This window comes from Zingiber officinale, chromosome 8B (genome assembly GCF_018446385.1).
Source record: "Zingiber officinale cultivar Zhangliang chromosome 8B, Zo_v1.1, whole genome shotgun sequence".
NCBI lineage: Eukaryota > Viridiplantae > Streptophyta > Magnoliopsida > Zingiberales > Zingiberaceae > Zingiber > Zingiber officinale.
Genome location: NC_056001.1, coordinates 34224750 through 34241791, shown reverse-complemented (window position 1 = coordinate 34241791; position 17042 = coordinate 34224750). Strand labels below are relative to the sequence as shown.

Sequence of the window (17042 nt, the reverse complement as noted above, 5' to 3'; positions counted from 1 at the left end):
TAGCTGGGTCATTTTTCAAAAATCCCCTAAAACTAAAATAAACAAAATTGTTGAAGTTGCATAGAAAATATAAGGTTTTACTTTACGGGTATTACTAAATGGTCAGAATCTGACTAACCAGAATATATACATCATGTATATATATGATATTTTAATAATATCATATGTATATATTAATTATATGTATGTATATACATGTATTATAATTGGAAAGATAGAGATTTTTAACTGGTCAAATTTTCACCAACAAAATTTATACTTACTTTATCCCACATTGGATGGATTTATTGTTTGAGAAATCGTTGATATTATAGAGAAGAAGCTAGGGCTTTTATCAATGGTTGAATACATTCAAAAAATCAAGAGGTCGTCGACGTTATAGATAAAAAAAAACAAATTTTTTATTTTTATTTATCAAAAATATAACATATCCTACGGGCTTCCCTTTAAAATGGCATAGGTGTCTTGGTATTATTATCTCCCACCACATAAATTACTATTGCTATAACTACTAAATTATGATTTTATAATTATTATAATATTTATTTAATCTGTTAAAAATAGATATAATTTTATAGTTACAATAAGACTATTCAATTTACTCATCTAACATTTTTATTATAATAATTATAAAATTATAATAATTATATCGCACCCCATTAGTTCAGGATTAAATGAGCATGATGAAAATTTAAGGACATTCATACCATTTTACATGCGAAGGAAAGGGTCTGCTTTTAATAAAAAAATAAAAAAAAAAGGAGTTGAGGATTCCTAAAAATAACATATGTTATATGTATAGAAGTGGACTACTATCCATGTGTCAGACAATAGCTTAAAATAACAAGATTCTACATATTTTTTTTGATCTAAGGACTCTTCTGATGTGCACGTGGTTCTAGTCTTCTAGAGATCACCTTCCTTAGAAGGCTCACTAAAATTAATCAACAATATTAATCAAGTAGGCACATAAACTAATAAAAACACGACCATCACTAGTCGGCAACTATCCTGCATCAAGTCATCAACTCCCCATTGTTTATAACTCATCAAAATTATATGATTCATCAAATATATATGTCATCGGAAATAAAGGAACTTATCAATGACAAGATAAATTTATTTATTCATACGTATCATAATTAATTATAAGATGATTACATTTATCTAAAACATCCTTCATAATTTGTTCTCAAATTATATTAAGAAAAATAAATTATGGGATTAATTTATAGTCAATCATTAAATAGTTAGAGGGTAAAAGAAGTTTTTTCTGAAAGTACATGCCTAAGGGTGTAAATGAGTCAAACTGTTCACGAGCTATTCATGTTTCGAATAAAAAAAAATTTATTCAATTAAGTTAACAAGCCGCGCTCGAACCTAATTTTCAGTTCGAAAATATTATCGAGTCGATCTCGAGCTTAACAATATAATATTTGATTCGTGAGCTCGTGAACATATTTGTTTAGAGGCTCGCGAATGTGTTTGTTAAGATGTTCATTTTTCTTATGATATATGTTAGATTATATATATTTATTAGAATTATTTGTTTATAGTTTTTAGGATAATTTAGTCTTTTATCTTTTCAGTTTAGGATTTACAATTTCTTAATCTAGCTATATAAGGCTTTGCATTCTTTATTTCTAAAATATTTTTTGAATTTATCAAGATGACTACTTTTTCCTTGTTATCAATTTCTATATGATATCAGAGCTTTCATCTTCATGATTTTGATATTTTGATTGGAGAACTATTAATTCAATTCATAGTTTTCGTGATTTTTTTTTGACGTAGTCATACAATTTTGATTGAGTTTCTTTTATTTTTACATCAACTTGGTTATATTTTTTGTTCGATTATTCGTGAGCATAATTCGTTTAGTTATCATGAGTGGTCGCACAGGTAATTCAGTTCAATCAATTAGTGTCCGACTGGATGGAAAAAATTATTCATATTGGGGATATGTTATGAAAAATTTCTTGCGAGGAAAATCTATGTGGGATATGTTTCAAGTGTGCAAGTTCAATCTATGGACAATAACACAGATGATTATGTAAAGTCGTTGGATGTTTGGGAGACTGATAATGTGAAGATTATTATGTGAATTAATAATTCTATTTCACACTCTATTGGTGCTCAGTTAAGTATAAGATATCCAAAGAGGTTTAAGATCATCTGGTAAGATTATACACCTAGTCTAATTTTGCTAAATAATATCAATTGAAAACAGATATCCACATATTTCAGCAACAAGATATGGGTGCCCAAGATTTTGATTTTTCCATGTAAGAACTATCAAATCAGTTGACACTCATAGAATCCTTCGAATTGCGAGCATTCCTAGCTGATGTCACTCGTAGAGAAGAATAACGTTTGGTCTAATTCTTGATGACACTTCGTGATGACTTTGAAGGATTGTGCGGAATAATTTTGCATTGTAGTCCTTTTCCTTCCATTGATTTAGTAGTACATGAATTGCTAGCTGAGGAAATTCGCCTTAAGTCTCAAGTTGATAAGAGGACTATTGCACCGTCTACACCATCTGTTTTTGCAGCACCATAGCGACCTCCTCCTCATAATCAAAGTTGGCCGACTTTGAAGATTTATAGTGATCAGTGTGCTTATTGCAAAGAAAAGGGATACTGGAAGTCTCACTGTCCATTATTGTTGAAGAAAGGTAAACTACCGCAGTAGTTAAAATGACCACCGTTCGTATGTTAATTGTCGTTGCCTCTGTTCGTCAATGAAAAATTTCTCAGATGGATGTCAAGAATGTTTTCTTTGTTTGATAATCTTCAAGAAGAAGTGTATATGGTGTTGGGACACGTTGGAGCTAGGGGGTGAATAGCTCACTAGCTTCGCTTCGATGATGATGATGCAGTAGAAAAACTTGAAGCAACCCTCTCAATACTAACACAAGGATTTACTTGATATCCACCTCAAGATGAGGCGACTAATTCAAGAATCTACACACGAGTACACTCTCCACTACGAAAACACTCCTCGGAACAATCCGGAGGTGGAGAAACCTCGTATAATACAGGAATAAGAATACAATTCTAAACAAGAAGTAAATGTAAAAATACAACTCAAAACCTCTTCCTGCTTGATCTCTCGTTACTTGTGAATACTTTTGGACTAGTAGGAAAGTGCAGTAACACTTGTCTTCTAAAGCTCAAGGTCCGACGAACTTTGTGGAGAAGAATCATGTAAGCACTGTTGTGTTTGAATCTGGTTGTCACCTTTATACTCTGTGTTTTTAGGGCTCGTAATCGATTGAGTCTACTCCCAATTGATTGCCACATCAAATCCCAACGATCACAACCATCTAAAACTCACAACCTATGTAACGGTTATATCTCAATCGATGACTAATCAATTGAGAGGCTTCAATCGATTGTCTGATCAGTTCAGAGCGTTGTTGTGCTCTCGCAGATAACCATGGAATCGATTAACCAATCGATTTTGGCTGCCTTACAAAACTTGTGAGAAAGCTTCCCCAATTGATCGGATGATCAATTGGGAAAACCCTCTGTGAGTTTGTGATAAACTCCCATCGATCGACTGATCGATTAGGCTTCGGGCCAATCGATCGACCGATCGATTGGGCTTCGGGCCAATCGATCAACTGATCGATTGTCAAGCCCTATCTCACCAAACACAAGTCTAGGGTTCTAATCCCAACATTCAGTCAACCGTGACCTGTTGGGACTCCCACATGTCTAGCATCTGGTCAACTTTTGACTTGCTATGACTTCGTTACCAAGTGTTCGGTTAATCCTTTGACCCGCTTGGACTTTTCTTCTCGTGCTAAATGTGTGGTCAACCTTAACCCACTTGGACTTCCACTGCTTGACTTCACTCATCAAGACTTCCCTTCTACCTACCTTCACTCACTAGGGCTTTTCACAACTGCTTGACTTCACTCACTAGGGCTTTCATCTGACTTCACTCACAAGGACTTTTCAACTGCCTAGCTTCACTCACCAGGGCTTTCACCTGACTTCACTTACCAAGATTTTTCAACTGTCTGTCTTCACTCATCAGGATTTTTCAACTGTTTAGCTTCACTGACCAGGACTTTCACCTAGCTTCACTCACTAAGATTTTCTTACTACCTGACTTCACTTACCAGGGCTTTCCAGTCAAGTATCTGGTCAATCTTGACCTACTCGGCTCTTCTTCTTCTGCCAATCATTCTGTTGGTCTTGCCCTTGCCTAACCTTCAGTTAGGACTCTCCAGTCAAGTATCCGGTCAACATTGACCTACTTGACTCTTCTTCACATCAAATTGGTCAAACCTTGACCAAATGAGAATTATACTAACAATCTCCCTAAATGGATAATTGCACCTACAATCTCCATATATTGTCAAACATCGAAACTCAAATATCAAGACTCAGCTTGAGCCAACTCAAGATTAATCAACCTGGTCAACCTTGACCTTGGGAAAATTACACCAACATATGATGCCTCCTCCTGGAATTGCTCACCGACTTGATAAAGTTTGTAAGCTTCGCAAAGCTCTCTATGGACTCAAATAAACCCCAGGTGCTTGGTTTGCAAAGTTTTCTATGGTGATTACCTCACTTGGCTTTTATTATGGTAATCATGATTTGACTTTATTTGTCAAGTATACAAGTGCATGTCGTATACTTTTGTCTTTATATATGAATGACATGATAATTACTAGTAATGATTTTGATGGAATTGAGTCTTTGAATTTGAATTAGCTCATTGTTTCGCTATGAAAGACTTGGCTTTACTATACTATTTTTTGGGGATCGAGATCACCTCTTCGTCAAAAGGCTATATCTTGTCTCAGACAAAGTACATAGTAGGGGTGAGCAGTCAACCCGCCAAACCGACCAACCCGTTTATACCGACCCAAACCGAACCGAAAAAAAAAACCGATCAAACCGAATAAAAATCGGATTGAAAAATAATGAACCCGACCAGGTCCGGTTCAGAAGCGGTTTGCTGCTTCAAAAAAACCGCAGATAACCGAACCGAACCGCTGTAAATCACTTTGCTGTAAAAGTTAAAACATATCTCCTGCTGTAAAAGTAAAACATGAAGTCACGAACACCCAAAAGTCAAAACTAGGGCCAAACGATGTAGACGAAGGATGAACTGAAGCCGAAGCGTCGAACTTCTGAAGCATCCAAGCAGCACGCCTCGGCCTCGTCGTGGGACTGGTCACTAGGACTTGGGACTTGGGATGCACTCGAGTGCTCGACGCATGCCCTCTGTTACGGTGAAGATTGAAGAAGGAATGAAGTCGACGCCTCTATTACGCGTCTTCTTTCTGGTCGAAAACCCTAGGTAAGCACTTCTACAGTTCGCTAATTAAACTTTTGTTGATGATTCTTTATTCTTAGAGACTAACTTCGAATTATGTTTAATTGTTTACTTTCTAGGTTGGATTGGTCCGTTTGGAGTCGGCTGTGCCGCTGGTGCTGTGGGATTTCAGAAAGATCAAAATCTGGAAGGTATGTAAGTACTTTGTTGTAGTAGTTGTTTTCTTTAACAAAATAGATGTATTTGAAGTAACGACATATAGTTTCTTATCACTAACTAGTCCATAAACATGATTTGAATGATCTTTTTTTACTGTTGTTGTTGTTTGTTATCATCACACTTAGGAAAAGAATTATGTAAAGCAGAAGTGCAGAACCTCTTCTATGCCAGTGAGATTATCATCACACTTTTTTTGCTGTTGTTTTTGCTGATTATTAGTCTTTTATGTGATATTCCTTATGTCCTTCTTTTGGGGCACTGCATTATTTAAAAAATAAATGAACAATAATTTGATGCTTCAAGAACATATTGATCTTCATTGGAACATATTTATCTTTATTGCATTATTCTTGTTAGTTGTTATTAATTTATTTATAGTTATATTCTTTTTAGGAACTTAAGATTATACTGGAAATGGATAGTCAAAATACTTCACAACCTTTGATAATAATTGAGTCTGTTGGTGGTGAGCCATCGTCTACAATTGTTCAAACTCAAAGTAAATCTGTTATTGAGCCTCAAAGTCAAACACATGTTGAAGTAAAACCCACATCTGATGGAAATGAAAAGGGGAAAAAGAGTAAAAAATCTCTTGTGTGGGATCATTTCAAAAAGTTAGAAGCCACTAGTTCAAAAGGTCCGAGGGCTGCATGTAATTACTGTGGGAAGGATTACGCATGTGCATCTAAAAAAGATGGAACTAGTAACATGTGGACGCATTTAAAAGTTCAATGTAAAACATCCCCTTTTAAGACTAATACTCTGGATAAAAATCAGAAAGTCCTTTCTTTTGATGCAACAAAGGGTGATGATGCTTCACAAACATTAAAAGCATTTGCATATAATCCTCAAATATGCAGACGAGAGTTAGCATCAATGATTATGATGGATGAGTTTTCCTTCAGAACAGTACAAGGAGAAGGGTTTAAAAGGTTTTGTCAAGCAATGCAGCCAAAGTTTGTCATGCCTTCTCGACATTCAATTGCTAGAGATTGCATGAGAATATATGTCGAAGAAAAAGAAAAGCTAACAAATGTATTAAAGTCTCAACGTCTTTGCTTGACGACAGACACTTGGACATCTATACAAAATATTAATTATATGGTTTTAACTGGACACTGGATAGATGGTGAATGGAATTTGCATAAAAGAATTTTGAACTTTTGTCAGGTTAATAATCACTCTGGTATGACAATAGGGAATATGGTAGAAAATTGTTTGTTAGATTGGGGCATTGAAAAAATTTTATGCTTGACAGTCGATAATGCCAGTTCAAATGATACTGCTATTACTCATCTAAAAAAGTTGATAAAAGATTGGGAGTCAAATGTTCTGAACAATGAGTTCATTCATGTAAGATGCAATACTCACATTTTGAATTTAATTGTTAGAGAAGGATTGAAGGACCATAATGAATCTATTATGAAAATTCGAAATGTCGTTCGTTATGTGAGATCTTCTCCGGCTAGATTGTTGAGTTTCAAAAAGGTTGCTGAGAGATTGAAAATTTCTACACAGAAGATGGTGTGTTTGGATGTTCTAACTAGATGGAACTCGACATATTTGATGCTAGAATCAGCAGAAATGTTTGAAAAAGTTTTTGAAAGATTAGAAGAAGAAAGAAGCTCGAAATATCTTGACTTTTTCATGGAAGAAATCCAAGACAATTCTATGCTCCCTGATGATATAGTTGAGAAAAGAAAGAGGAAAAGGAACATAGGACCCCCAGAGAAAATTGATTGGAAAAATGCTCGAACATTGATGAGGTTTTTAAAGGTTTTCTATAAAGTCACTATGTTGTTCTCGAGTTCTTTACAAGTGACTTCCAGTTATTTTTTTCATGAACTCATGACTATTCAAATGATGTTAAGTCAAATGTGTAGAAATGGAGACATTATGATTAGTAACATGGCGAAAGGAATGACACAAAAATTTAATAAATATTGGGGAGAATTTGAGAGAACCAATTTGCTATTATATATTGCAGTGGTTTTGGATCCTCGTTATAAAATGAAATATGTTGAATTCTGTTTTGATAATATTTATGATTCTTCCACAGCAGTTGACAAGAGGAATAAGATTAAGGAATTATTAATGAGATTATATCATCATTATGCTGGAAATATAGATGAGATTGTTGATACAATTATTCAACAAAAAGATGTTGTCGCAAATGAAATGGAGGAAGATTTGCATTTATCATTTATGTCTCAATTCAAACAACACTTGATGCAAGCAGATTCTTTTGACAAAAAATCAGAAGTTGAAAAATATTTGTGTGATACTATTGTGGATTCAGATGATAAAATTTTTGATGTGTTAGCATGGTGGAAGGCTAATGGTGGTAAGTATCGTGTACTATCTGCAATTGCTAAGGATGTATTGTCAATTCCTGTATCTACTGTGGCATCGGAATCAGCTTTTAGCACTGGAGGTCGTGTTCTTGATTCATTCCGTAGCTCACTTACTCCTGGGGTTGTCGAGGCATTAGTTTGTTCTCAAAATTGGTTGCGTTCAAAACCTATTAATGTTGGTGTGGATGAAGAAACTTTTGCAGATATAAGCGTACTTGAAGCTATTGAAGAAGGTATTATTTGTTTATTTATGACATAATTAATATTCATTAATGTTTAACTTGTTAAATATTGATATTTTTATTATTTTGTTTGTTTGTTTCAGATATGAAAATAAGCGTGCTCATGGATAAAGAAGCTTAAGCATGGTTCTGGATAAAAAAGCTTAAGCATGGTTCTGGTCCTGGATAAAGAATGCTTAAGCTTAGTTTTTTGCATTTTGGAAGACTTTAGTGTTATTTGAAAGATTTTATTTTTCATTTTGAAACGCTATATATGTCATTTGAAATTTTGGGTTATTGAAATTTTCAGTTATTGTTGATGTGGTTATCTAGTGTCTAATGAGTAATGTGTTTTATCATTTTAAAATATTTTTTTTATTATATATATATATATATTATATTTCATTGGATATAGGGTCGGATATCCAAATAACTGACAACCCGTCGGATATCTGATACATAAGAATCGCCGGATATAGGGCCGGATGTAGGTCCTGATATTGCATTATCTGATCTAGTAGGGTCGGATAATTTTTTATCCCAATAACCGAACCAACCCGATCCATGATCACCCCTAGTACATAGCTGATCTATTTGAGTGTGCATGTCTCACTGACAACAGGGTAGTTAATACTCCCATTAAGACTAATGCTCGGTATTCTCCATCAGATGGTTCTCCTTTGCCGGATCCTAACCTCCACCGTATAATTGTGGGAAGCTTGGTTTATCTCACTATGACTCGTCCTGATATTGCTCATGTTGTACATGTAGTTAGTCAGTTTGTCATTGTACTGAACATAATTTATTGGGTTGTTGTTCTTCACATTCTTCGGTATCTTTGGAGAACTTAGTTTTAGAGTCTCTTATTCCCTTCTACTTCATCATTAGATCTATGTACATACTCTGATGTTGATTTGGCGGATGACCCTATGGATCGTAAGTCGACCACCGACTTCTGTATTTTTTTTTGGAGATTCTCTTATCTCTTAGAAGAGTAAGAAGTAAGATGTTATTTCCATATTTTCCACAAAAGATGAACATTGTGCCATGACTATCACCTCTTGTGAGATTGTTTGGCAACGTTGGTTGCTTGCAAATATGAGAATTTTTCTTTGACAACTTACTGCTTTTCATTGTGATAATTAGAGTACTATTTAGATTACGCGTAATGTAATTTTTCATAAGAGAACGAAGCATATTGAGATTGATTGTTATTCCACTCATTATCATCTACAACTTGACACTATCACACTACCTTTTGTTCCTTTCTCGTTGCAAATAGCTGATATGTTTATCAAAGCTCATTCCACTTCGCGCTTCCACTTTTTTTATCTAATAAATTCTCAATACTTCTAACTATAGTATCGTGAGTTTGAGAGGGATGTTAGATTATATATATTTATTAGAATTATTTTTTTATAGTTTTTAGGATTATTTAGTCTTTTACCTTTTCAGTTTAGGTTTTAGGATTTCTTAATTTAGCTATATAAAACTTTGTATTCTTTATTTCTAAAATACTTTTTAGATATGTCAAGATGACTACTTTTTCCTCGTTGTTAATTTCTGTAATTATTATAATTAATTATCTAAAGCTTGCTTAACTAAGCCCGTTTAAATTTTAAACGAGTTTTTTTTAGCCGAACTTGAGCTATTTAATTTTATTACGAGCTGAGTCTAAACTTAAGAACTAAAGCTCAAATCAAGCTCGAGCTTAGGGATAACGAACTGAGCTCGAGCCTCTTACTGTTCAGCTCAACTCCACTTGATTACACCCCTTGATATGCTCATTAAAAATTAATCTTTATCCCATTACAATAAATCTGCTACCGTCTAACTAACTAAGCACGGGACGTGAAGACACATGTATAATTCATGTGGTAAAAGGTGATTTTGCTCGCCCCTAATGCCTCCGTCAACTCATCCCTAGGCCAACACGGATGAGGAAAACTACGGATGACTACTAGTCATTAGTACAGGTGGCTAAGGCATGAGAGAAGGCATGTTTGGACGTGCCGAATTTCAACCCCAAGACATCATATGACAACACTCTATACCTTAATAACCACGCCGCCTCAAGGATATCTAATAAGATTTCTACTTTATAATTCATGGTGACAAAAGACGACTATGCTCGCCTCTAGTGCCCCTGTCAATATGTCTCAGGGCCAACACAGAGAAGGTAAATCATAGGTAGCTACTAATCTTTGAAATAGTGACTAGTGTACGAGGAAGGTGTTTACCTTGGCTATGTTGGGACCGTCGTGTCCGCTAGAGGGGGGGATGAATAGCGTCTCGTCGCGCGCTCGTCGGTTGCGTCTTGATGATGATATGCAGTGGAAATAAAATACAAGACTCATACAACTCTAACAAGTAAATTTACTGGATATCCACCTCAAGAAGAGGTGACTAATCCAAGGATCCACACATGACACACTCCTCCGCTATGAAAACCCTCATTCTCGGTCGCAGCCGAAGGTGGAGAAACCTTGTACAAATTCTCACACACACAAACAATCACACAAGAAGAAGAAGTACAAATACAAGTAAAAACACTCTCTTCTTGCTTACTTGTTGCTTGTTATTGCCTTTTGAACCTTGAGAGAACACTCTCAAGAGCCTTCACAGAAAAATCGCAGAAAAATCCCATCCGTCCAGGCTATATATCACTCTCAACTGACCGTGAAAGCCGGAGAAGCTCATTGAAGATCACAGAAAAATCGCAGGAAGAAAAACCCAAAGTTTTGGTGAAGAAAATGCTCCGCCTAGGCTATATACAATGCCTCCAATCGATTGAAATCAACCCCAATCGATTGTCACGTCAGCTCCGCACAATCCCATCCGTCTATCACCTGCATCTTGTGCAACGGTCGAATCCCAATCGATCGGTCAATCGATTGGGATAGTCTGAATCGATCGGTGGATCATTTCAGACGCTTTCTGTGTTCTCGAGATCGCGTGAGAACTCCCAACTCCAATCGATCGACCGATCGATTGGAGATTCCCAATCGATTTCCCGATCGATTAGGAAAGCCTCTGTGCTCGCGACTCATGCTCCCAATCGATCGACTAATCGATTGGGCCATTCCTTCCTTCGCAGCACACTCCAATCGATCAGCTGATCGATTGGACCCTGGTTCAATCGATTGCCTAATCGATTGACTAGCTTGGACTTGACTCAATCTCAAGTCCAAAGTCTTCAACCCAACTTCTGGTCAACCATGACTTGTTGGATCTCTACGCCTAGCATTTGACCACACCCGACCAACCTCGAACTAGCCTTCTAGCCTCCTCCATCAGCCTTGCGTTCCTTGGATATCTCCCCATCCTTCACGCCTTGCCTTCAGGAGCTTCCTTCGGTCTCATCCTAGTTGTCGGGTCTTCCTTGCCAAGTCATACCAGGACTTACCTTGCCAATACCACATGCTTGGACTTACACCCTTTCCAAGATCACACTTGGACCTTCCAATTGCCTGGCTCCTCACCAGGACTTTCTCTTTTGCCAAGTTCACACTTGGACTTTCCAACTGCCTGACTCCTCACCAGGACTTTTCACTTGCTTGGCTCCTCACCAGGACTTTCCAATTGCCTGGCTCCTCACTACGACTTTCTCCTGCCTAGCTCCTCACTAGGATTTTCCCGTTGCTTGGCTCCTCACCAAGACTTTCTCCTGCCTAGCTCCTCACTAGAACTTTCCCGTTGCCTGGCTCCTCACCAGGACTTTCCAAATACCTAACATCCAGTTATGACTTTCCCAGTCAAGTCTCCTATCAATTTTGACATACTCGACTTGTATTCTCATCAACCTGGTCAACCCTTTGACCATCTCCATAACCGGACGATTGCTCTAGCAATCTCCTTATATTGTCAAATATTAAAACTCAAATCCCGACTCAAACTTGACTCAACTCAAGCTTAGTCAAACTGGTTAAACTTGACCTAAGAAAATTATCCCAACATGCTATGCCGAGATTCAAAATAAAATTTTATGAATTCATTTTTTTACTAGTAATATTACTTGTACATACATATAGTTTTTAATGTCGAAATGATGTAAAATAATATTTCAGACTTTTTGATAAAATATGTAATAAAATATCTAACTTTTACTTAAATATTTAAAGTTTTATTTTTTTAAAAAGTATTTATGTAGACAAGTGAATATATATTTTGTTTAAAGGCCTTTAGTGTTTATTAAATAAGCAAGAACGGCAAATAAAAATTGATAATATTCAAGAAAATTATTGAATTTAAATATTTAATGTCAGTTTATTTATGAATATTTATATTTGAGAAATTTTAAAACCGAACAGATAAAAAATAAATATTCAGAATTATTTCTTAATATATTTAAATGATATATGATAATTTTTTTTTAAAATAAATCTAGTACTCGTTCGCCAAAAAGACATTGTTTTAGCCACTGCAAGGGGGGCTTGCAAATAAATTCATAAAATACAGGGATTGTTATGAAAGATTCATTCGCTTGTAGTTTGTCTATAAAATGCCACTATCCAGACCAAACCACAGCACAGCAAAGCACAGAACAGTCACTCATGGCGCACTTTTTCCACCACCATCATGGATCGGAGCACGGATCCATCGCCGGCAGCCAGCCGGCGCAGCGTACCGTCAGGGTATACACCAAGGCGGATCCCAACTACTCCCTATCGATTCGCGACGGCCATGTTGTCCTCGCGCCAAATAATCCCAATGATCCCTACCAGGCAAGAAGCTACGACTTTCCCTCTTTTAATCACTTATTTAGGGTTCCTCCATGAATATTCGATTTCTCTAACTTCTGATATGGTTTTTTCTTGTCATTAAATGAGTGCTCTGATTTGTGCCCTTTGATTTTCTCTTTTGTTTGTGTTTCCAGTCACCATCGGAGATTTCTAAGAAACCGTTTTTTTAAAACCGTATACGTTGTCTTATGACATAGTTGTTTCTTGTTTTGATCGCAGCACTGGTACAAGGACTTGAAGCACAGCACGAAGGTGAAGGATGAGGAAGGTTTCCCTAGCTTTGCTCTTGTGAACAAAGTGACCGGCGAAGCTATAAAGCACTCTATCGGAGCTACTAATCCTGTAAGTCCAGATCAAAGACATTTGCGTTGATGTTGTTTCCTTGATATTTTGTTAGGTTTACTCATTTTCATTCTTGTTTTCTTCTGCAAATCTGAACTTGTAATTTACTGGATCATTCACTCTATGATATTAATGCCCTTGACACTTTTGTCTTAACCCATTAACGGATTACAGGTGCGATTGGTACCTTATAATTCTGAATACCTCGATGAGTCGATCCTTTGGTCAGAGAGTAATGATACCGGTGGGGGATATCGATGCATTAGGATGGTTAATAACATCCGTTTGAACTTTGATGCATTCCATGGAGACAAGGACCATGGAGGAGTTAGAGATGGAACCAGTATTGTGCTGTGGGAGTGGCTCAAGGGTGACAACCAAAGGTGGAAGATTGAACCCCAAGGTAAGTTCTTTCAATTTTTTCTCTCTCTGAGTTAGAGATGGAACCAGTATGTGACGTCTTTACTGCGCATTTACTAGCAGATGTTTCCCGAGATAAGCAATTTAAAACATGCTCCGAACAATGTTTTAGTATGCATCTATTTCCCAGAGCAAACTTTGAAAAATACCAACATGTTATTGTTGCTTTAATGGTGTCATTATGCTTCTCTTTTATCTTTTCTATACAACTATTTGTGACTCAAATTAAACTCTACTTTTGGCATCATTGAAAATTTTACTCTGCTGTTGCAGATAATATAATAGCTTGCTGATAAAATACGATGTTCTTCACAATGTTATCTTTTTTGTACCTTTTTTTGGTTAAAGGTTGATAAAGTTGAAGATGCTCCGGGGTGTGCCTAATATGTTATGATATGTTTTTTTTTCTTCCAAAAATAAAAAATTTCCTATTTATTGTCTTGTAAGAACTGCAAGAATCAGGTGGTTTGATAATTTTCTTTCCTTTAGGTCCATATTGTGGCATTATGCATAGTTACATTGTCAAATGGTGCAGGTGTAGACCTCCCGACAAACTACTCAGGACGACCTGCTCAGCAGTACGTAAGAATCTTTACCAAGGCTGGGCCAGACTACTCCCTCTCCATCCGGGATGGCAGAGTAATCCTTGCACCATTCGATCCTAATGATGACTTCCAGGCAAGATCATGTTAAATTCCTCGCATGGCATTTAAGTGTGCTGCTGCTTTTGTATTTTCAAATGACCTCTGCTTTTCGAATTACAGCGCTGGTTCAAGGATACTAAGTACAGCAACACAGTGAAGGATGAAGAAGGGTTCCCAGGCTTTGCCCTTGTCAATAAAATGACCGGCGAAGCAATTAAACATTCCATTGGCGCTCAAAATCTTGTAAGTTCAGCATAAAGACTACTGTAATATAATAGTTATTGTTTTTTTTTCCCATAAATTGCTAAAGTTTGGCTATGTTTTAATTTCATTTCCTTCATTGTAGCAGGCGTTATATTTCCTTTTGTTGGTAGCAGTTCAACTGACTTCTGGAATTGAGGCTTATGAGAAATTTCTAGACAATGCTCATTATTCCTTACTAGTTGATCATGGTGGCTCATTTGCATACAAATGATGAAAATGATTTGATTTTAAGAAGAATAATTATCTACTTTCTCACAGTGCTTTTACAATGATTTGATCTGTTTTAACTTTCTGAGAGCGTAGTAGACAACTTGGTGTTTTGTCTATGGCTGATACATGGCGAGAAACTGATCCTTAGATCGGTGAAAATTAATCTCGTAAGAATTTGGTATGAGTATATCTGATGCATAATTTTTTTATATAATCTATCATAGGTTCGACTGATTCCATACAATCCCAATTATCTTGATGAGTCTGTTCTGTGGGCTGAAAGCAATGACACTGGTGAAGGCTTCCGTTGCATCCGGATGGTGAACAACATTCGTCTGAACTTTGATGCTTTCCATGGAGACAAGGAACATGGTGGAGTGAGAGATGGAACCGCTGTTGGCCTTTGGGAATGGCTGAAAGGGGACAACCAGCAATGGAAGATAGTCCCTTTCTGTAAGTTTCCTTTTGATGTTTCAATCCAAACTGCTTAGATGATTTTAGTTTTTCAATATTTTTCATGTTGCTGATCTGCCATATGATAGAAGATATCTTTGCATCCATCATCCTTTGCCAATTTACACTCCAACAGAAGTTATATTTAGAGGCATATCTATTTCCCCCCTAAATCCATGAATTTGATTCTAAAATAATCAGGGACAAATTATTTAATTTGCTTCTGAAGCTATATGTCCTAGAAGGGTTATACATTTTTTGAATTGCACAAAAAATATATAACCATTTCTAGAAGTTAAATTTATTTTAGAGACAATTAATTAGCTATCTATCAAAATATTTATAGAGACAAAGTAGAATAGTAGCTAAGTTAATGATTATTAGAGAATTTGCCAGTGGTGAAACCTTCCTTGATGATTTTGCATCTCTTGATCTCTTCAAAGAGGTTGAGATGCAGGTCATGGAATTCACTTTAACTCTTAAGTGTTAAGGAGATGAGCGGGCGTAATGTCATTCCTTGATGCACATCATAGAGCTCGAATTGTGACGGTCTCCTGAGGGCTCCCAAAGCCCCCATCATCCTTGATGTCTCGACTCAACTTTTTTCCCTTCAGTGTTGACAGACAGACAATTCCTAAGAAGTGAAGGGACACTGATTGCCTCTCTTATCCTCAGCTCCCACCTGATAATGAAACCCTCACTGGGCAGTCTTCAATTCTTTACTCCATTGATGCATGTGGACCAGGTTTCTAGAACTCGAGTTTCTAGAACGGGTTGTGAGGAAGCTGCAAATTGGGCAGTATTTAATTATGCGGGAAGAAAAGATGGTGAGAGTACAAATCAAGGAGGTTCAATATAAGTTCAATGGGATTAGAAAGTTACATAGACAAATCAAAGTTGTCTATATGAAAATGCCTCTAGCATTATTACAGGAGGAATTCTGAAATCCAATCATCATAGGAATCAATTCTAGTTATAGCCTTCTATGCCATTGATCTTAATCATTGCCATGCATCTTGCTTTGCAGGAACAAAGTGGCTGCAACGATCATAATCCCTGCCGCTTGGTATGCTGCGCTTCTCTCCGTTACTATCTAGAATAAGATGTGCCGTTGAGGCCATTATGTGTCCTTTATTCCTGAAGTTGGTGTCAATTGTGGAACTGCCCACTTGTGTTATGTTGATGGTGTATCTGTCTTGATGCTACTTGTATTTTGCTTCTGGAGTTGGAACTCAGGCTTTATGCTTTGGATAATGCACTGCTGATATATTATTGCCTCCATTTTATGTATCTTATAGGACGTAACTTATAAGGTCGATGTAGGATCTTGTTACAAAAAGCAAACGGTGGATTTTTGCCAGAAGAGCAGTCTAGGCCAGTTGAACCAAAAATGTGCTCTATTTGTCTATACTGCTGGGAATTCGAACTTATTGTTGGGGGGTCAGTGTTGATCTTGGGTCAGTTTTGAATTGAAGTAGAGTTAGAATAGGCTTCAGTTTATGTGCTCTTTATGCAATGGTACTTTTAAGTGGAGTTCTATACATTTTAGAAGTAGATAGTTTTTTTTGGGTTTTATCGGATAAAATTTATGCGCACTCACAAACTTAGTGTTTAATCTCACCTTAATTTTGTGGGTAATTTTGGCCTCTGTAGGTTTTCTTGCAAATTTTTTTACTAGGTTAATGTAGAATTGAATGTTGAGGTTTTTGGATGAATAGACCCCTTCAATTCACTTTTATTCAACATGACTTTGGGATTTTGGTATATTTTGGTATAGATTTTCTGGGTATATTTGTTGTTAGGTACGTGTTTTTGTCTGAAACGAAGAGTGAATACTTGACGTTCCTTTGGAGGAAATAATAAATTCAAACA

General features: G+C 36.4%; 1 protein-coding gene across 1 annotated transcript; it reads left to right on the top strand.

Moving 5' to 3' along the window:
• The first annotated feature begins 12594 nt into the window (after positions 1–12594).
• Positions 12595–16451, top strand: LOC122013392 (ricin B-like lectin R40C1). Its single transcript, XM_042569655.1, has 7 exons — positions 12595–12819; positions 13057–13179; positions 13354–13582; positions 14135–14277; positions 14364–14486; positions 14942–15170; positions 16198–16451. Coding segments are annotated over exons 1-7 (1020 nt in total). The 5' UTR covers positions 12595–12648; the 3' UTR covers positions 16200–16451.
• Positions 16452–17042: the final 591 nt, after the last annotated feature.

Coding starts and splice junctions, on each gene's coding strand:
- LOC122013392 (XM_042569655.1), top strand. CDS start 12,649: ATGGCGCACTTTTTCCACCACCATCATGGATCGGAGCACGGATCCATC. Junction 13,180..13,353: donor CTATCGGAGCTACTAATCCT/GTAAGTCCAGAT, acceptor AACGGATTACAG/GTGCGATTGGTACCTTATAA. Junction 14,278..14,363: donor ATCCTAATGATGACTTCCAG/GCAAGATCATGT, acceptor TTCGAATTACAG/CGCTGGTTCAAGGATACTAA.